The 18,246-nt window shown below is 47.3% G+C and overlaps 8 protein-coding genes across 8 annotated transcripts; 3 read left to right on the top strand and 5 right to left on the bottom strand.

Annotated features, from left to right (window-relative positions):
• Positions 1-814: 814 nt before the first annotated feature.
• On the top strand, positions 815-2,533 carry F5B22DRAFT_151047 (PQ loop repeat-domain-containing protein). The gene is made up of 2 exons (XM_047969146.1): positions 815-1,282; positions 1,392-2,533. The coding sequence occupies exons 1-2, from the start codon at positions 1,224-1,226 to the stop codon at positions 2,392-2,394; spliced, it is 1,062 nt and encodes a 353-aa protein (XP_047835653.1). The 5' UTR covers positions 815-1,223; the 3' UTR covers positions 2,395-2,533.
• A 491-nt stretch (positions 2,534-3,024) lies between these two features.
• F5B22DRAFT_150992 (uncharacterized protein) lies at positions 3,025-4,564 on the top strand. Its single transcript, XM_047969145.1, has one exon. It carries the CDS (start codon positions 3,232-3,234, stop codon positions 4,357-4,359), a length of 1,128 nt encoding a protein of 375 aa, XP_047835652.1. The 5' UTR covers positions 3,025-3,231; the 3' UTR covers positions 4,360-4,564.
• A 70-nt stretch (positions 4,565-4,634) lies between these two features.
• On the bottom strand, positions 4,635-5,957 carry F5B22DRAFT_632812 (cell wall glycosyl hydrolase YteR; the record flags this gene model as incomplete). The annotated part of the gene is made up of 3 exons (XM_047976741.1): positions 4,635-4,715; positions 4,836-5,383; positions 5,528-5,957. 3 exons carry the CDS (start codon positions 5,955-5,957, stop codon positions 4,635-4,637), a joined length of 1,059 nt encoding a protein of 352 aa, XP_047835651.1.
• Positions 5,958-6,544: 587 nt separating this feature from the next.
• F5B22DRAFT_585158 (uncharacterized protein) lies at positions 6,545-10,121 on the bottom strand. Its single transcript, XM_047973478.1, has 10 exons — positions 9,724-10,121; positions 9,236-9,660; positions 8,879-9,085; positions 8,722-8,816; positions 8,537-8,669; positions 8,137-8,473; positions 7,831-7,982; positions 7,429-7,755; positions 7,235-7,327; positions 6,545-7,168 (listed from the first exon to the last, which is right to left on the bottom strand). Exons 2-10 carry the CDS (start codon positions 9,398-9,400, stop codon positions 6,782-6,784), a joined length of 1,896 nt encoding a protein of 631 aa, XP_047835649.1. The 5' UTR covers positions 9,401-9,660; positions 9,724-10,121; the 3' UTR covers positions 6,545-6,781.
• Positions 9,532-10,121, bottom strand: F5B22DRAFT_150914 (uncharacterized protein). Its single transcript, XM_047969144.1, has 2 exons — positions 9,637-10,121; positions 9,532-9,584 (listed from the first exon to the last, which is right to left on the bottom strand). Exon 1 carries the CDS (start codon positions 9,985-9,987, stop codon positions 9,715-9,717), a length of 273 nt encoding a protein of 90 aa, XP_047835650.1. The 5' UTR covers positions 9,988-10,121; the 3' UTR covers positions 9,532-9,584; positions 9,637-9,714.
• A 1,469-nt stretch (positions 10,122-11,590) lies between these two features.
• F5B22DRAFT_150838 (uncharacterized protein) lies at positions 11,591-13,436 on the bottom strand. Its single transcript, XM_047969143.1, has 3 exons — positions 11,930-13,436; positions 11,676-11,789; positions 11,591-11,614 (listed from the first exon to the last, which is right to left on the bottom strand). Exon 1 carries the CDS (start codon positions 13,055-13,057, stop codon positions 11,945-11,947), a length of 1,113 nt encoding a protein of 370 aa, XP_047835648.1. The 5' UTR covers positions 13,058-13,436; the 3' UTR covers positions 11,591-11,614; positions 11,676-11,789; positions 11,930-11,944.
• Positions 13,403-15,191, top strand: F5B22DRAFT_150831 (carbohydrate phosphatase). The gene is made up of 3 exons (XM_047969142.1): positions 13,403-13,689; positions 13,758-14,212; positions 14,331-15,191. The coding sequence occupies exons 2-3, from the start codon at positions 13,816-13,818 to the stop codon at positions 15,017-15,019; spliced, it is 1,086 nt and encodes a 361-aa protein (XP_047835647.1). The 5' UTR covers positions 13,403-13,689; positions 13,758-13,815; the 3' UTR covers positions 15,020-15,191.
• F5B22DRAFT_150825 (uncharacterized protein) lies at positions 15,192-16,679 on the bottom strand. Its single transcript, XM_047969141.1, has 2 exons — positions 16,051-16,679; positions 15,192-15,988 (listed from the first exon to the last, which is right to left on the bottom strand). Exons 1-2 carry the CDS (start codon positions 16,593-16,595, stop codon positions 15,364-15,366), a joined length of 1,170 nt encoding a protein of 389 aa, XP_047835646.1. The 5' UTR covers positions 16,596-16,679; the 3' UTR covers positions 15,192-15,363.
• Between the last annotated feature and the right edge of the window lie 1,567 nt (positions 16,680-18,246).

Below are 18,246 nucleotides of genomic sequence, written 5' to 3'. Positions count from 1 at the left end.
ATATATGGCGTCCATAAGCAGGAGAACGATTAGTGTAGATGGACGTTGGGCATATTCCATTTTGGGTCGCGTTTATATCCGACGGCCTCCTCCTGCTAAGTGGATTTACCTGGGTGGGGGGCCTTCTCACGATACGAATCATATACCATCGCCAAATGGATTACCAATCCACCACGAGGAATCACCTCCATACACACATATCTCACAAGCTGATACTGGTCGTACTGTTGCAAGTACACATAGAATATCCCGCAGCATATTATCTCCGTGCGGTACAAATGACCACATGGAACATCGCAGGCCAGAGGCCATGTTGATTCAGGTACAATCACGACCACCAATTGATTAACTCGGTTGACAAAGACATTTGCGTGTATTGGAGCGCGGCAACAGCACAATGCATGATCATATAATCCTTCTGGTCTTGCCACCGAAACACCGAGGAATACTAATATCTATCTAGTGCATCTAACAGATGGCGATGCCGACATCCAGCCGGTAGGCCTACCTGTCAGCCTGAGACACGGGCCAATGTAGGTATATGCACATACTATGTAAGAGGACTGGGCTACACACGAGGCATTCGAGGCATTCTCTTACCCAGGCCAGATCCCTAGACGTCTTGTCTCGTCTTGACAGTCCCTCAGTCGGTCAGTTAAAAGAGGTTCCCCGCAATCAGCACGCAACCAACCTGGACCTGGGGCAGCCAGGACTAGCCAGGATTAGTCCGGGACAAGAGGTAGTGCGTCATATAGTATGATGTAGGCTGACATGGGCTACTGATCTCTGGACTCCTTGCCGTGTTTGGAGTAGCTGATCGAATCTAGATGGAACAACTGACCATTCTTAGCTCGCAACTAGCGAATGTAGAGAAAATTCCTTGAGCCTAGCAGCTGTAGATAGCCTTGTTGGGTGTTTTCCCGAGGCAGCTTTTCTAGAATTTGCATGGTGTTATTTTTAACTTTAGGGCTAGGTGATGACGGGCATCATCGCAAAGTCCCATGTCCTGCCTCCATCCAGACGATCTCTTCATCCATCCTCTCCTGGCCATCAATCTGTACAATTCATGAGCAAATTTGGGCTCGTGGTATTATTTGCAGGCTATCTGGGTTACATTGTACCGCAACAGCGAGGCATGTTTTCTGTTTAACATTGAGGGCCGCGCTCTAAACGTCTTCATCTTAACTTATACTATTACTATTATTATTTTATCAATTGCCAAGATGGCGCCTCCCACCGCGCCTCTGCATTTGGATGTCGAGGCGATATCAGGTATATGCGGGTAAGATAATTCATTGCTTTCCCTCATGGATGGAAACCTGATAACCCCATCATCGGCTCTGTCTTTTACTATCGTAACGTTCACTGACACTCGTCTTTCCTCGACTCAGATCCATCTCCCTGGTCGCTTGGGTTATAGTTTTCTCCCCACAGATCATAGAGAATTTTAGACGGAGCTCCGCCGACGGTCTTTCGGTTCAATTCATCATTGCCTGGCTACTGGGCGACGTATTTAATGTGCTCGGCGCCCTTTTCCAGGGTGTTTTGCCGACAATGCTTATTCTCGCCATATACTATACTATTGCCGACGTCGTTCTCCTAGGGCAATGCTTCTACTACAAGGGGTTTACGTGGAGGGACGACGCCGCGCCGCCGCCGAAACCCTCTAATAACGGTCATGCGAACGGCGGTACACCAACGGAGAGGTCTGCGCTTCTGACCGATCACTTCGCCGAACGCGAAAGAAGAGGCAGTGGGTGGTCGCATCTTTCCCCAGCGGTACCGATGATGCCTGAACAACTTGCTACCCCTTTACCGACCCCCACGAGGTGGCAGTCTTTCCTGTGGAACTCTGTAGCTATCCTAATGGTCTGTGCAGCCGGCGTGGCCGGCTGGTTTCTAAGCAGAGGATACACGAGTGGCAAACCCGCCATACCTGCGGATGACTACCCTGTGCTCGATCTCTGGGGACAGATATTTGGATGGCTGTGTGCTGTGCTATACCTGGGGTCTCGACTGCCCCAGCTCCTCCTAAACTTCCGTCGCAAGTCCACTGAGGGCATCAGCGTCCTCTTCTTTCTTTTCGCCTGCCTCGGCAACCTCACCTATGTCCTAAGCATCTTCGCCTACGAGCCCGTGTGCCGCAAGGCAGAATGCGAACCTGCCGAAGCACGTCAGATATATGCCAAGTATCTGCTCGTCAATGCGTCTTGGTTGGCTGGAAGCCTTGGCACTTTGCTCCTTGACTTGAGCATTTTTGCGCAGTTCTTTATTTACGACCAAGATGAATCGGAGAGGAATAGGAACGAGGCTGTAGATGACGGGGAGAACGAGAATGATAGTCTGTGGGACCACCGCCCCTTGCTGGAACGCGCTGGGTCTGGGCCATGCTGAGAATTTTTCGCTCTGTACAAACTGTTCGCATTGTTGGTCACGGAAAATTGGGTAGGTTGGGGGTTAGGTACTATAAAAGTTTAGGTTTTTTTTAGGTGCATGTTCGGTCGTAAAGATATCAGAGTACGCGTTGACTCTGTTGTACTGTATAATAGACAAGCTCTATCCATACCTACTTGTCATCTTCATTGAGCTAATGTAATGTTATTTTCGCCAGGCATTGTGATAAACCCTCTCAAGGCGGTCTAAACTTTGAGCTTGGGGTATGCATGGTCATTTCATAGGGTTGTGAAGAGGCACGCGGAACATGTCGTAGGTCCTATTGAGGCAAATGGATTAGATAAACATGCATAATACGGTACAATGTCTGAAACAAGCAGAGTAGGTGTGTATATCTGAATGGCCTATCTTTCTATTCCTCGGGTACTAATATCATCTATGAGCAAACGCGCCGTCAAGCTCACGGACCAGATACATCGTCAGAGTTCACAATGGGCATATTGACAAACTTTCCCCATTGATATTGCAACAATGTTGAATAGGGCAAAGTCTATTGAGCCACAATGGCCATTGATGCTATCGATACTGAGAATGGAATACTGGCTACATTTGTACAATGTTGGCTCTTGTATTGTGAGTGTGCATCTCTTTACAGACAATTCCTATATATATCTCAATGATAGACACAACGATCGATAGCTTTGTCTTCTTGACTCTTTTCTTATGATCCTCTAGCAACCAAGTATCTGTCACAATTCAATCCTCTTCTTCGTCATCGTAAACTGAGTCTTGCTCACACTTTTTTTCAAGGCTTCGCTATATCCCAGACTCCTAACAATGTGTATCAAGGAGCCCGTCAAGCTGCACGCAAGAGCCATGAAAAAATGGATCTCTCGCGTGCCAGATCGTCTAAGCCGAGGCATTCGGACTGTCATGAAGCTTGGAAAATCCAAGGATTGCAGCCACCACCAGCAGCACTCTGATTCCTTCGGTCCTTTGAAAACTACTGAATCTGCTAAGACCCTTCATCGTCGCCGGTCGAAAAAATCTAAGAGCCAAGATCAACATGAAACAGCGAGCTTTGAAGACGACACGCCTGCTGAACGAGATGATCATTCAACCTTGGAGGATGAACCTCTTTTGTCCAAGAACCACCAGGTGGTAATGGTACACACGTCAAACGAAGACAAACATTCGATCCACATCGTTCATTCAAACCCAGCTGGGACACGACCTCAAAGCGATGACTGGTTCATGATAAACACCCTTCCATTCCCAGATGAAGACAACACGCCTGCTAAACAAGGTAATCATTCAGCCTTAGAGGATGAACCTCTTTTGCCCCAGAACCACCAGGTGGTAATGGTACACACGTCAAACGAAGACAAACATTCGATCCACATCGTTCATTCGAACCCAGCTGGGACACGACCTCAAAGTGATGACTGGTTCATGATAAACACCCTCCCATTCCCATATGAAGACGGGATATGCGCCGAGACTGATTCTATCATCGATGATGTGAGGACATCTTTTGAAAGCGACATATCTGAAGGCCCTTTCGGAGACCGCAATATTAGTATTTGGGAGTGGGAGTGGGATAAGCAGGATGAACAACAGGATGAACAACAGGATGAACAACAGGATGAACAACAGGATGAACAACAGGATGAACAACAGGATGAACAACAGGATGAACAACAGGAGGAACAACAGGAGGAACAACAGGAGGAACAACAGGAGGAACAACAGGAGGAACAACAGGAGGAACAACAGGAGGAACAACAGGATGGACAGAACACACAACACGGACCTGACACCGATCAGTATATCAATTACTCGAGTTATGATGCGCATTATGACATGGAGTTGAAAATTGCCATCATCGAACAAGCCCGCCGCTTTCCTGCGCACCACCTTGTTGCTAGCAGAGACGCGCTATTCTCTTCTCTTCACTCAAGATGAGGCGGAAGGGTAAAAAGAAAGGGTGCTTATGTTCGTGGGATATGCACAAGCTACGCGGCGAGACTATCGAGAAGGGAATTAGAAAGCGTGGGCCATAGGTGCTGGTGAAGGAATAACTTGATGATGGAGATTTTTTTTTTTTTGAGCGCTGCCTTTCATTCCGCGGCGAGCTGAACTCGGGCACTGGTAGAAGGTATGAGGTAGGGGCTGGCCATCATAATGGCCGTTGAGATGATGTTGACTCTTATCGAGTCGGGAGCTAGCTAGGGCTAGCATTACAGTGCTTCTATCTCCCAAGATGCATACATGAATGGTCCGGCTCCTTTGTAGTCGTTAACGGCCAGAGGCACGGAAATCTAGTACTACGGAATGTTAGTCTTCTTATCAACGTCAATAAATATCTTTGCATTGAAACCCACCTCAAATGAACCGTTGCTGCTGAGAGAACCAACCTCAACTGTTCCTTGTCAGTCGACAGTCCCGTCATTATTCTCAGTGACGAACTCGCTAGCCAACAAATCGTAGCCTTTTAGTGCAGCTGCGAGATATTTATCGCTATCCAACAAGCCAAACCTGATGCCCTTTAGGAAACCATAGGTGAACATAGCCGACCCGCTGCTTTCAATGTAATTTCCCTGCGCACCGATATACGGCTCGCTCATGATCAACCACCACCCACCCGACTCGTCCTGTGTTCTCAACAAAGCAGTAGCGAGGGTCGTGAAGTAGCCGATGAGCGTTTCTCGTGCTGGATGAGTCTCGGGCCAAACCGGGATCACCTCCAACAACGACATGAAGTACCAGCCATCGGCTCTATTCCATACTAGTGGTGCACCGCCCGTCACAGGGTCAGCCCACACAGCCGCCTTGCTCTCGTCGTAGCCGTGAACTAGGAGACCGGACGTCGCATTCCGCGTATGGGCCTCAATGTTGTCGTATTGGAGGGCAATGTCGTCCCATGCCGTCGTATTACCGTTATCAAAGGCCTTGGTAAATTTCGCATAGAACGAATCGGCCATGAAAACTACAGCACTTTACGTCAGTATTCAGGGGCGCGCGCCGAAAGTCTGGTGCCTGTAACACTTCATACTAAACTCAAAGCAAATTTATGCATTCCACAGTCTTGGGGATATGAAAATAATAAGGATCGATACAGGAATTCACTCACTGCCATCCAGCCACATCTGGTTGGGATACTCGGGGTTACGGTGCCAGAAACCTCCAGTCACTGTTCTCGGGTGTCGGTTGATTTGCTCCCGGATGATGAACGCTGCGTCCTTATACTTCTTCTCACCCGTTGTCTCATAAAAGAAGAGAAGGTTGTTGCCCATCCGATAATTGTCAAGAGAGTACTTCTCGTAGTCCCAACCTTCGATAGTACCGTCGTCAAGTATGAGCTGGTCGATTTGGCCGCGATACCATGAGAGATACTTTTCTTCACCCGTGAAGTTATATGCTAGCTGGATCCCATCATAGAGCACCATATAACTATAGTTAATAGAAGAAGACACCCCACGCGCGATGAAAGAGTCGGCCATGATGGCCAGAGGTGTGGCCACGGCCGCTCCGGCCTCAAGTAATGGCAAAATAAGCTTCATAATTGCCATATAGTTGCAATTAGGAATAGAAAGCAATAGAAACGCATTGCTCGTAATTCGTGGCCCTCATATATCCCATTTCGCGTTGTCGCTAAGCTACTCGGCATGTTGTAGGTAAACATGTAAGTTGGGGAACATGTATACATTGAATAACCTATGGAATTAACGTCCCAAGTACCGCTTGTTGATGCTACATCTAGGCTAGCAAGGTTCTATAACAGGAAAATGTCTTGCTGATAGTCGGCGCGGTACAAAATACCAGTACGAGGCTGCATTCGCTTATGATCTAATGGGTGGAAAAACACACCCGCTCCACTCAGTTTCCGGGGAGTCTATTTTCCCGTTAGATCAGTTGGGACTCGGACAGGCCAAGGTGACTAAGGATATTGTCATTTATAATGTGACAACGCAGATTCGCACGCAAAGGCCTCTTCCACGAAGCGCTCGCTAGATCTCATGCAAGCTGATTGCGAATGCCCCACGGAGATATGCTAGGTTGAACGCCCTCGATCGTGAATATTACGTATGTGACAATTGGTGGGATTTTTCACTGGCCAGAACCACAGTGTCCTTGATATGAAAGGTGAATGGGCAAGCGGGAAAACGCAACCAAAAGAACGAACACTGTTGAGTCTCGGCGAATCCACATCGCTAGGGTGTGTCTCTGTATCACGGCGGATAATACTGTCAGTATAGTGATTTATTCATTGTAATCGATATTTAAGTAACTTATGCAGCCTTTTGCACGACAAAAAGTGGCTGATGAGAGCATAAAATACACTTGCACCTAGTGATCGTAACCGAAATCGTTATACTTTTGTACGTTATAGGAAGCCTGTAGGTTGAGGTTGTGTACTAAGGTCGCTCAGCTCTGTTTCCTCATCATCAATGAATCTGTCGTCCCCTTCGAATGATACTGGGGAGCTAACGTCTAACCTAGAAACCTGGGCCCTGCATCGCGCCCAGAAGCGTTTGATCCATAGCATGCGATAAGTTCTTGCAGGCGTCGGTAATTGCGATGCACATTTCTGCCCTCGGAGGGCCAGATCTCTCTTCCTATCGGACCTCTTCAGAAGAAACCATAGGACTAGACCAAGCGATAGGTAAAAGAAACCAATTGTGAAGCCCCAGCTACGCGTGTCAACTGGCCATGGCAACACCTCGTCTTGCATACTATATAAGGCCGAGGTTACCGCAGGAGGCGAGACGAGCTTGGCAGTGATGAATTAGCACATTTTGATATAACATACACGAGGAAGTGGGATAGAGACGCCTACGAATGCGAGAAATGTGATAGCTTTGACACTTTCGTTCGTCCGGGTTTGAATCATCGTGACATTTCGATCCTCGAGCGCAATATACGCTTCTAGCTAGAGCCTCAATCATATATTAGCTTTCTGTCTCCCTGCGTGTACCAGGAAGCTTTCGAAATAAGGATATCCCAACTGTGCTAGATTGGTGTCCACCATACCTCACGGGAAATATTATTGCACACCTTCTCTAAGTGCTGTAAAGTTTGCAGCTGGTCTTTCATCTCCTCGACATGCTTTGCGATCACGGCGAGGCACAGGGATGGCATTATTGTGTCCTTGTGAAACGCATTGTCATCTTGGAAGAACCCACAGTCCTGGCTCTGAAACCTGTCGCAGGCGTGTAAGGTCTTCGATAAGATATGGATTAGGTCCATTACAAGTCGAACTGTACTTCCCGTCCAGTCATGGAAACGCCTCAACCGCTCTCCCCGGCCTTCTATATCTGAAGATAGATAGACAACCTGGGGGATCTGGTAGTCTTGTATCTGTAATTGTCTTAGTATGCATCAGAACTCCATAGGGAGCCGGCAAGGTTCTTGAATATCTGGAACCGCACCTACATAAGCACGCGTTTTCTTCTGGAGCATAAAAACGGAATTCGCCCATTCTTCTTTGACCTCCTCGATTCTGAGCTCCAGTACTCGCAAAAAATATAGGCGAGGGCTCCAAATAGGACGGTTCGCACGAAGCATCCCGCCACTTAGCGGGTCCACTGCAACACTCAGGATCAGTAATTGCAATCTTGTCTATGGTCTGTGGGTATTTCAGAATCACAGGGAATCAATCATTCATGATTTTAATCAGGGAACCAGCTTTTATGCTCAAGATAACCACAATGGAGAGAGATTAACGTGAGGGTAGCTTACTGGGATAGTGTCCCGGCGTGTTAGATGTCTCATGATACTCTTTGACGCTCCCTTTACTCTCGGGGCCATTATGATATGTGTCAACAAAACCATATCCGATATAAGAGGAGTCATCTAGCCCAGCCACAAGACATGATATCTGAGCCTCATAGATGCAGTCCTCGGCCTCTTCCTCGCAATTGCCCCATGGGGTCTCGTTAAGGAATCCTAGGCGCTGACTGCGTCTCAAGGACCGTCCATCGTTCATGCGTCGCTCGTCCTGGAAATATAGCGGGCCCTTTCTCCAAGCATAATATGGGAAGTGAAATGCAAAAGCAAAGCTCTTGAAGGAGGTAAACTAGATTATGTATCAGTTTATGACATGCTTCTAAATAATTGATCAGGTGAGGACATGTCGTACTGGGATTGTCACTCCTATACTTGGCGCAAAAGCAAGGTGGTTGTATATAAAATCGCGAAGAAAGTATGCTTGTTGACTAGACGCAGTCTCAAGTAGAACAAGGATAGTGTAACGGTTAAGGTCAGTTATATAGCTATAGACAATTAGTTGATATTTCGAAGCATTACAGATAAGTTTGCGCTGACATCAATCGCCTCTCAGCATCGGGCTCTGTTGTGGGAACACTACCACCTATTGCTGTGCCTGTACTGGGCGTTCCGGTGTTTGTCGTGCTATATCTCTAGTTCAAATGAGCTTCAAGTTTAGGTTTGGTAATTTGACTACTTCAAACTGTGACCATACCGGTTTCTTTAGTTCCATATGCAAATGCTTCGGATCGAGGGGCCCTTTTTGCGTACGACAGATTCCTGTCTCCTTGATCATATCAACCAGGTCCGCTTTCCTGTCGTCCAGAAGAGCAATTGGTTGCACAGCCAAGCCAGAAGAGGCATTTAGCAGTGCATCAATACTCAAGTTACCGCAAAAACTCTCAATACGGTCAGCCCGGTACTTTAACCGCTTGAGTCAGTAATTACTCTTCCAGAAAAAAAGATTGAGAGGTCTGCATTCTCCCGAGACACATTTGTGCTCTAATAGGCAAGCAAGTATGGCCTTTGGGGTAACTAGAACAGGAAGAAAATGAGTCCAATGGTTACATACGACAAGACGCTGGGAGTCACGGGAATCTTTCATGGCCATCCGGATAAAGGAACCTCTGTGACCAGAGATCTCATGCAAGTGACGAAAGTGCGCTTTATTCTCTAAAAGATATGTGCGAGCTGGTTTGCGTCGTCCAAAGTCGACCTCCCAAGAGCGCAGTGCCATCTTGCTGGGGCTGAAAAGCTAACGGCTTTCTCTCATAAATCATACAGCACGCGTCTGAATCGCATTTCTGGGTAGCGCTCTTTGTTTGGACGGTTTCGTGACGACAGAAGCCACATAAAATATGATTGCAAGTTTGGCAATACTGGGTTACTCTCAAGTCCCACGGGCCCTCGGCACAGTTACACTAGGTATCTTAGTAAAGATTCATATAGGTCTAGTTTGAGTAGGCGACCTACACAATAGAGGACGGTAACATAACCCTAGTATTACTAGATCAGTACTACTGGGAGAGGAGGTAGAATAATGAGTATTAGTTAGCGTACCATGATGGCTACAGACGAGCGCGAACGAAAGGAAAAGGATGAAGAGCAGCCTGTAATTACAGCCTGGCGAGTGGCAGTGATTATCGCCGATGAGAATAAGGGTGGCAGTGGAGGCGGAGTGAAGATGAGGCGGCCAAAATGCACTTGCGTGATAGAATGACGACCTGGCGCATCTGCGTGGTGTGTTGCCTTTCCTTTATGCACATGCAGTGGAACTTGAGATAGACAGAGCAGGAGAGAGATGGAGAGAATATAAGGCTTCATCGAGGCCCTAAAGGGTAAGTAGGTATTTATGCACGGTACTCCCTGGCGAGAGGCAAGGAACTCCGAAAGACGCAAGGGAGATGCCGATGCGTAGGCAGTCTATCGAAATGCCGCAAGCTGACACGGAAAATGCCTGGAATGCAGGACTACCTAAGCCCCATCACATCACCCCATGATTTGTGGTGATACCTATTACTACCCAATCCGTCTGGGCACTTTATGCTGAGCGGTCCTCTGTCAGCTGTGACGAACTGGCGATCCGGCATTAGTCAGAGTTGGAACGAGCACATGCAATAAATTCCATAACACATCGTACCAAGAAGCTACCGAGTTCAAGAACAATACCTATGCAACGGTTATTGAAACTTCAACATACCACATCATTCAAACCCCCAAGTAGAGGTATATAAATCGCCAATTATATGACGAAACCCCTGCCCACCACCCAGTCCGTCTAGCATCGTCTCCAATTTATCCCAACTATCATGATATTCTATTTCTGAATGGATGCCACCTAACTAGCTGCTTAAGATCGTGTTTGCGTAATTATGTTTGTGTAGTTGTGTTTGTGTGTTTGCATTACATCAGTTGACTGCCTAGGTTTCCCTGTCGAATATCTGCCTTGGTATTATAGCCTAATAGGAAAGCCAATGTCTAGTATTTGTACACTTGCCGTCGTTCTGTTACAGTACCATATAGTTGAGTGTAGCGATGCAGCGTCTCGACCTGATAACTTTGCTTACCTTTTGGTAGCGTAACGGTTATAGTACTACACCCCTATATTCCTGTTCCGTGACAGTTCTTCCCTCTTTCTTCATTAAGGACTCTGGGCTCAGCTCATGATGAAATCGGTCAGCAACATGGAGGATTCAGACCGAAAAGCTTCGAATTTAAGAATGGGAGTAGGCTTATGACTAGCTTCTTCGCAACTTTGCTCTCGGAGGGTTGCATTGGCATAGAATATTGTGTTGATTGAATACGTTATAGGATCTATTCCGATCTTATTCCTGCCACTTTCTAGGAAGCTTAAATGTCAATGAGCAATGGGAAATATAATACAAGCACCAACCGATTCTAGCCGAACAACTTCGGTCATACGTGTCTACAACAGCATAAAGATACTCGGTTGAGTTTGAAGGGTGGCGATATAAGGCATATCGTTACAGTATTGCTGGGCTTGGCCTGGTCTCCAACCAGAGCGGTGGTACATATAACATCCAGTATCACGAGATTTATAAATGTATGCATTGCTAGATGGCCATCTCCAGTCACTGGAGGGCCGAGAGGTTTCTGACAATGCAACAGCTTACATAACGGAGTTAACACTGCAAGAACTCGTTGCAATTTATCAATTTGGTCGAGACACCGGCGCATACTTGCCCCTGAGCTCTCTCAAAAGCTCCTACCGTGATCACTGGCAGGAGCATCGAGATACCTACAGTGGCTGGTGATAAGCATTCAAGACCATTAGCTCATGATAATCTTACAGAATTCGTATGACGTACCCTTGCTGACGCAAGATATTGACACACATTGAGGCTAGCAATGTCAACTTGGTTGTGACTATCGACCTTGGCTTCTACAACCCGAAAGCTTTGAGTGAAACTCCATACTAATGTACTCTAATCTAAGTAAACCCTTGTGTTACTACAGCGGTCAAAAAAATACGAAGATGAAGCAAAACATACAACACCAGGGATTCGCTGGTCGTCACCGACCCAACTACTGGTCTGGCGGTATCTAGCTTGGCTCTGGGGGAGCGGACGGGACCCCGCGTTTTCTAGATCCTATGGTCGTATGTGCTTGAAGTTGTTGTCAGTTCTGATTATATTCTAGATCGGTTTAGGGAGAGAGAACAATGGGCTTGGGTGGACTATCCCAGAAAGGATAACAGGTCATTTGCTATTGTATTTTCGAACTCGTACTAGGGTGTATCTGATACCTTTCCTTAACTCATTCATATCTGGCTGGAGGGGCTGAAGTATTGCTCATGTAGTACTACGTTGACGGTTTCTGCATATCTTCCGACCAGTGCTAGAGAAAGCGCCATCACAGCAAAGAACACCGACTTATACCACTTGGACCAGCAGAACTCGAAAAATTTGGTGTAAAGATTGATGCCGAGGAAGGTCAGTCCGAAGCCTTTCGTAGTAGAATCCCCGTATCGCAAGCCGTGCCAGATAGCTGCTGTAGCGGCGCAGAGAAACCCAATCGACCAGATCGCGACCCTGCCCATGCCGCCATGGGTCAGGACATTGTCTCCACGTAACTTATCGTTCCCAAATAGTGAAAGTATCCAAAGTGCAATGAATAGGTAGAGCATCCCCCAGGTTCGCGTTGGCGACCATAGTGTAGCTATGAGGGATAAATTGCGCATGTAACCAGACACAGCGATGAGCCCCGCGCCAAAGAGAACAAACCGCAGTGGGTAGTTCATGCCAAGATAGTACGTTCCGCTGCCATAGGCGGTCCAAGTTCCAAACCAGATGCCGAAGACAATCATACCGCAAGACCAGATGAACGTCGACTGCACCAGCGCGGCAGAGACCCCATAGACAAGGGCTAGCGATAGTACGATGTTGTGGAAGATATGCACGTTCTCTTTCTTATCCGCTTCTAGGGCGGTGACGAGTTGCACTGCCGTGAGACCAAAAAGCAGAGCGCCGAGACTATGAATCGCCTCATTGGAATAGAGCTGTTTCGGCGCCACCAGAGATCGTTGATACCCCCATATATGTGTCACGATGGCGAGAGCGCTGGTGACAGCGATGCGCACAGGCGACGGCAGTGCTAAGATACGCTTGATGATTTTCGGCACGACATCGTCAAATATGAGACTGAGAATGGCGATGGTTAAGCAAATGACGGCCAATCTGAAGGTGTACTTGGCGAACTTGTCCCAATCGAAGCTATGGTGTTGTTCCTCCACGACCTGGACGGTCGCTAGAAGATCGTTGAGGAGATTTGATGGGACGAGTTTGGAGCTTAACCAATAATGCAGCGCCTTCCGAACTGCGTCGGCTTCAATGGTCGTGAGCTCAAGCTGTCGGTTGTTGTTTGGAGATGCCATCACAATTGGAAGGTGTATATCAAAGATTGGGGTGTTATTGGGAGCGCCAAAGTTGAGCGGTCATCTAAAATAAAAAGATACAAAACAAACTGTGTGATCATGCCTTACGACGCCTGTAAGTACGGATTACCTGAGGAAAAAAGCCTGCTTGAGTGATGCCTAATGCTCCCTTGCGGCCCTTTCTGGCGGCAGAGCTAGATACTGGAAATTCGCCTTGTCGTCCCTAGGCAGAATCCGTTGGCACATTTTAGCGCTAATAGCAGCCAATTTTCACGAGGAAAAAAACTAAGAGTAATTTCAAAGCAACTAGCTCTTGACGCCATCTCAAAATGAGGCATTAATAGTATTGGAAGAAGTCGTTGCTGTCATTTGGCTTTCTGGCTTTGACATAAAGTGCTACCACCTTGATGTTGAAAGGACCTCGGCATTTAATCCTAGAACCCGATGCTTAGTCGGGACAGCATACCTTATGCCGCAGACAATTAGATAGATGTCCCCTTGAGTTGCACATTTGTCAAGGAACGCGAATCACGAAAGTAAGCAAAGATATTTTACGTGACAACATAATTGAAGGACAGTCCAAGGACTAAACCAACTGGCGGCTGTGTGCCGGGTGCCGTGGGTTTTACTATGTAGGTACCCACCGATACCCAAAAATAATTCACCGTGATCCGCTGGCTTATAAGTCTATGGTCTTAAGCATATCGAATACGTTTTAGGAAGCAAATCTCGAAAAGCCATAGATAGAAAGGCAAGCCATGGATAGCCCGTTCTCCCACGAGCTGCAAATAGCGATTCGCGCGGTGCAGTCAGCAGCCAAGATCAGTCAATGGGTTCTATCGTCCGACGACAAAGGCACCGTCGAGAAAGATGACCTGAGCCCCGTTACCATTGCCGATTTCGCCATCCAGGCCCTCTTGACAAGCACCGTATATGCCATTTTCCCGGATGATAAGTTCGTCGGGGAAGAGTCGGCCGCAGAGCTTCGGGACAACCCACTTCTTCTAAACCGTGTCTGGGAGCTTCTTCTCCGACTGCAGGATGACGAAGCCAGGTCTTTGTGTAAACTGCCCCGGTCGCCTGAAGAAATGTGCGAAATGATAGACAGGTGCGGCTTTGGCGAGCCTGGTGGCTCGGAATCTGGCCGAATTTGGGGTACGTAGTGAAACCTCCCCATATGCATCAGGCTGATGTCCTGGTCTTTCTGTTTATCAGATTCGAAGGAGATGATTGAATTTTATTGGTCTCGACTAATCCAGCCTTAATCACGTAGTCTTCGACCCTATCGATGGGACCAAGACTTTTGTACGGCGTGAAGCATATGCCATCAACGTCGCGCTTCTTGAGGGTGGCAAGCAAGTTCTCAGCGTTGTCGGCTGCCCAACACTGCCGGCAAACGCCACTGGGTGTATTGACAACACTACCTTTGACCCAACGGGGTCTATTGTCTTTGCCGTGAAAGGTCATGGAACCTACATTCGTGCCCTTGTTGAGACAGCGGGCGAGGACATCTTGGTCCGAAGAATCGAGCCATTCGCGGCATCTATGTCTCTTGCAGACTTGCGCCCTGTCTCATGCTACCATATGTTAGACTCTGGAGTAGACGAAGCACATGAGGCGATTTTTACTAGACTTGGCATCACTACCAGGGGCTGCGACTTCCTTGCCTGGGTCCTACGCTGGGTCACGCTTGGGATCGGTCTAGCAAACATCACAGTTTGGGTGTACAGGAAACGTGAACGGACCGGTAAAGTTTGGGATCACGCTGGGGCCATGTTACTCTTCGAGGAAATTGGTGGCAAGATCACAGATGTAGATGGGAAAGACATTGACTTGACTGCAGGGCGTAAGTTGACTGGAAATCATGGTTTCGTCGCTGCGCCAAGGGGCGTGCATGATATAGTTCTGAAGACGGTGCACGACGTGCTCTATGAACAAGGCAAAGCAAACCTTCTGGCTTAGTTCCTTTGTCCCTGACATGACATAGCATTCGTAAAGTTATGGCCTCTAGACGAGAGTTGTCTAAATATTTAGAAATGAAGCTACTGCACAACTGACCTAGAGTAACAGCTGAAACTGACGAAAAAGCTTGATATGCAGAGGGGCCTAGTGAAACTAGTGGCAGGTGAAGGATATTGCCATAAAAATCAACATAAAACACGACTAGTCTAGTAGCGAAGGAAATCAGGGTTCATGAGGGTCTGATCATATTACATTATTGTAATTCACATTATGTACTTGTACTCATTATTTTCAATGCAAACTGACATGCGGATTAGCTTCCCAGGAATGCTAATAATCTGCACCTATTTGGACTGCGCAGCATATCCTGTGGTAGGCACTGGTTTCTCCAATCGCCAAGCCCATAGCAGCCAGTCTTCAAATACGAGAAAGTTGAGTAGGAATCGGTTGCAGAGGAACGAAAACCCCACAACAACAGCTCCGGCAAATGCATCGAGGACATAGTGGTTGGCTGTAGAGATGATAGCAAGTAGGATCAAAGCCGGATAGAAGATGCCTAAAACAAGGAGGATGGTGCGAGAGGCAACCGAACGCGGTACATCTCCATTCTCTTGTTTAAGGATGCCATTCATCTCGAGATCATCCGTGGTGTTGTCGCCAAGGGGATGAAGATGGCGCAAAAATCCGCTCTCGTAGACCAATGTGCAGCCAATGGCGAAAGCATATCCAAAATGCATGCTTGGCATGGCTGCAAGTGCGTTGACATAGTCTCCTTTCATCCAAACGCTACTAGCATCCTCAGCCTCGACGGTATCAATGAACCCGTACTCCTTGGGAAGAAGTCGTGGGGGCATGCATGGGTAGAGAGAGAAAACGAAGAAGGCGACGAAATTCGATAGTGAAAGAGTGCGCCGTGCAATGCAGAACCGTCTATGGGTTGGTGCCGTAGCGTAGTAGTAGGCAATAAAACTGAAACATATTTAGTACACCTTTGGGTTCTCAGACAGTTGCAGAACAGAGATTGAACTTACGCGGCTGTTCCGGGGATGTGAATAAGAGCATACACCCGATTGAGAAATGCCAGCGCAGACCCCCTCCAGTCGCCCACGCTGGCACCGGTTAGGAACCACTGCTGTATTCTCCATTCTACGAACCGACTATTTGTTTTGACATTAGACATTCCAGAGACCCAAGCCTCAAACTCCAGAATCGATGTACCATGGTGTTGAGCGATATCCCAAAGACCCTGGCTACCGCCATACCAATGACTCGTAATCAATATAGTTCCGCGGTAGAGAACCAATGCAATGGCCCAGTAGAACATCTCAACAAGGAAGGGGAACTTCTGCAGGATTCTCGAGTGAAAGTGTCTGGCAAATCGGCTCGAGTTGGGAGTCCGAACAGTCCAGCGACCTAGGATTCGGCGGGTTTTGGGAGGGTGAAGGGCGGACATGTCTTGGGGTCGTTCCCAGTCGCTGCTGGATGATCTCTGGGATTCTGGGCTCAGTAGTGACTGTGCGCTTTCCTCCGGAGATCTACGAAAAATGGAGTAGTTCTTGCGTCGTGTGAAGTACATGGCCGTCAAAAGGACAATCACAATCACCTTCAACAGGGCGTATTAGAGACCTATACGCTTGTTACGTTGGGAAATGAGGCTTAACTTACGACTGGCTCCATCCATTTGCTCCAAACCTGCTGTTTCCACTCCGCCCGATCTTTCCAAGACGGGCCGCCATCTTCTGAAGCCATGACTGATGGCGGGTTGTGACAGCGTCAACAGTCACGTGTTCATAAATACAAGAGAGAATGAAAGGTGGTCGGCTTGATGATAATAGTAGGTGATGTAGAAGGGCGCGGCGGAGCAGGACCGGACAAAGTGCAAATTGCACCTTGGACTTGGGTGTGTGCAGGAAGGGGAAGACGCAACGATGGCAGGTGAAAGTATGAAGAAAATAAGAGACCGAAGTCAAAGCAGACTAAGAAGGGGTGCATCCCGAGGTGGAGTCCTACAGGAGAGATCAGGCACAGTTAGTGGTACCTACCCACTGTAATGTATGTAGATTAGGTAGGTAGGCGGACTAAGGGACCTACTTACTGTACTTAGGTAGGCTTAGGGAGTTGTACAGTTGTGGGAAAGAGCGAGAGGTATTAGGTGAGAAGTTGGTGGGAAGTAGTTGGTACGAGGTAGGTACTTACATGTAAGTGCTTGCTGGAACTCTATGTAGACAGTAGGAGGTACCCAGTACATCCAGGAGGGTATGTACAAAAGATTAGACTTTGTTTAATGCATATACCAATTCACTATCTACATAAAGATAGGTATCATTAAGCATGTCTTATCTCACGAAGTTAAATGTGTATGAAATGTCTCACTATCAAAAAGGAAATGGTGATAGTTGCTACTTTAAGTATAAAACACAACTGGGGGTTCCAAGTTACACAATGGGAGTGAGTGCCGCCTGCCAACTCAGATGTGCGCAAGACAGGGGACATCTAGCGCATGTGCGACACTGGAGCATTGTGCAAATTTAACCAACTTGAATGCCTTAACCAATTTAGGTCCTACTACCCACTGGAAGTATCCCACTATAATTAGTTCAACCACAATGTGTGTAAGATTTCCACTTTTAGGTACAGTGGGCAGGTTAGTCATCATAAAGATCCTTAGCAATAAAGGAGACCATTATGAAAGGATAGCTTTAAAATTGAAAAAAGAGAGAGAGAGAGAAAAAGGTGTAAAACTAATCTTCTGATAATCTATAAGACATTGCATTTTGTGCATGTACCTAGGTATCTAGTTACATCTGTACATGCCTACTGACAAGCACTGATCACATGTGTTCAAAAGAAACAATTGAAGGTATGACGTCTTTCATCAACACAAACCAACTACCTACAACTGTATTCTGAAAATGGGTGTCTCCTATCTCCGCAGTCTCTATTGTACACTTAGATACAATATATTTCTGGCCCATCACCCTTTTGACTGGCCAGGCAGATCAGTGAATTTGAGAAACCAGTGAGAGAAAGAGTGTAAATACAGCAAGATAAGACAGCCTCTACTGTCACTTGGGGTCCTCCCAAAGGATTGGTCTCCTACCTTGGGAGCCGGTGGATTGCACTGCCCATGCCTGTAACCCTTTTTATAGGCCCAAGATCTTCTACTGGATGACACGAAATCTTCCTCTTAGCCCGCAAGTGCAAGTTTCATATGCCGTTTTATCTAC

This window comes from Xylaria bambusicola, assembly GCF_022495145.1.
Source record: "Xylaria bambusicola strain CBS 139988 unplaced genomic scaffold F5B22scaffold_2, whole genome shotgun sequence".
NCBI classification, from domain to species: domain Eukaryota; kingdom Fungi; phylum Ascomycota; class Sordariomycetes; order Xylariales; family Xylariaceae; genus Xylaria; species Xylaria bambusicola.
The sequence above is the reverse complement of the archived record's forward strand: the minus strand, read 5'-3'. Positions and strand labels throughout refer to the sequence as shown.

Coding starts and splice junctions, on each gene's coding strand:
- F5B22DRAFT_150825 (XM_047969141.1), bottom strand. CDS start 16,595: ATGTACTTCACACGACGCAAGAACTACTCCATTTTTCGTAGATCTCCG. Junction 15,989..16,050: donor CACATCCCCGGAACAGCCGC/GTAAGTTCAATC, acceptor AATATGTTTCAG/TTTTATTGCCTACTACTACG.
- F5B22DRAFT_150992 (XM_047969145.1), top strand. CDS start 3,232: ATGTGTATCAAGGAGCCCGTCAAGCTGCACGCAAGAGCCATGAAAAAA.
- F5B22DRAFT_585158 (XM_047973478.1), bottom strand. CDS start 9,400: ATGGCACTGCGCTCTTGGGAGGTCGACTTTGGACGACGCAAACCAGCT. Junction 8,670..8,721: donor GATGCTGAGAGGCGATTGAT/GTCAGCGCAAAC, acceptor AATTGTCTATAG/CTATATAACTGACCTTAACC. Junction 8,474..8,536: donor GTATAGGAGTGACAATCCCA/GTACGACATGTC, acceptor TACATAATCTAG/TTTACCTCCTTCAAGAGCTT.
- F5B22DRAFT_150831 (XM_047969142.1), top strand. CDS start 13,816: ATGGATAGCCCGTTCTCCCACGAGCTGCAAATAGCGATTCGCGCGGTG. Junction 14,213..14,330: donor GGAATCTGGCCGAATTTGGG/GTACGTAGTGAA, acceptor TTAATCACGTAG/TCTTCGACCCTATCGATGGG.
- F5B22DRAFT_151047 (XM_047969146.1), top strand. CDS start 1,224: ATGGCGCCTCCCACCGCGCCTCTGCATTTGGATGTCGAGGCGATATCA. Junction 1,283..1,391: donor GCGATATCAGGTATATGCGG/GTAAGATAATTC, acceptor TCCTCGACTCAG/ATCCATCTCCCTGGTCGCTT.
- F5B22DRAFT_150838 (XM_047969143.1), bottom strand. CDS start 13,057: ATGGCATCTCCAAACAACAACCGACAGCTTGAGCTCACGACCATTGAA.
- F5B22DRAFT_150914 (XM_047969144.1), bottom strand. CDS start 9,987: ATGAAGCCTTATATTCTCTCCATCTCTCTCCTGCTCTGTCTATCTCAA.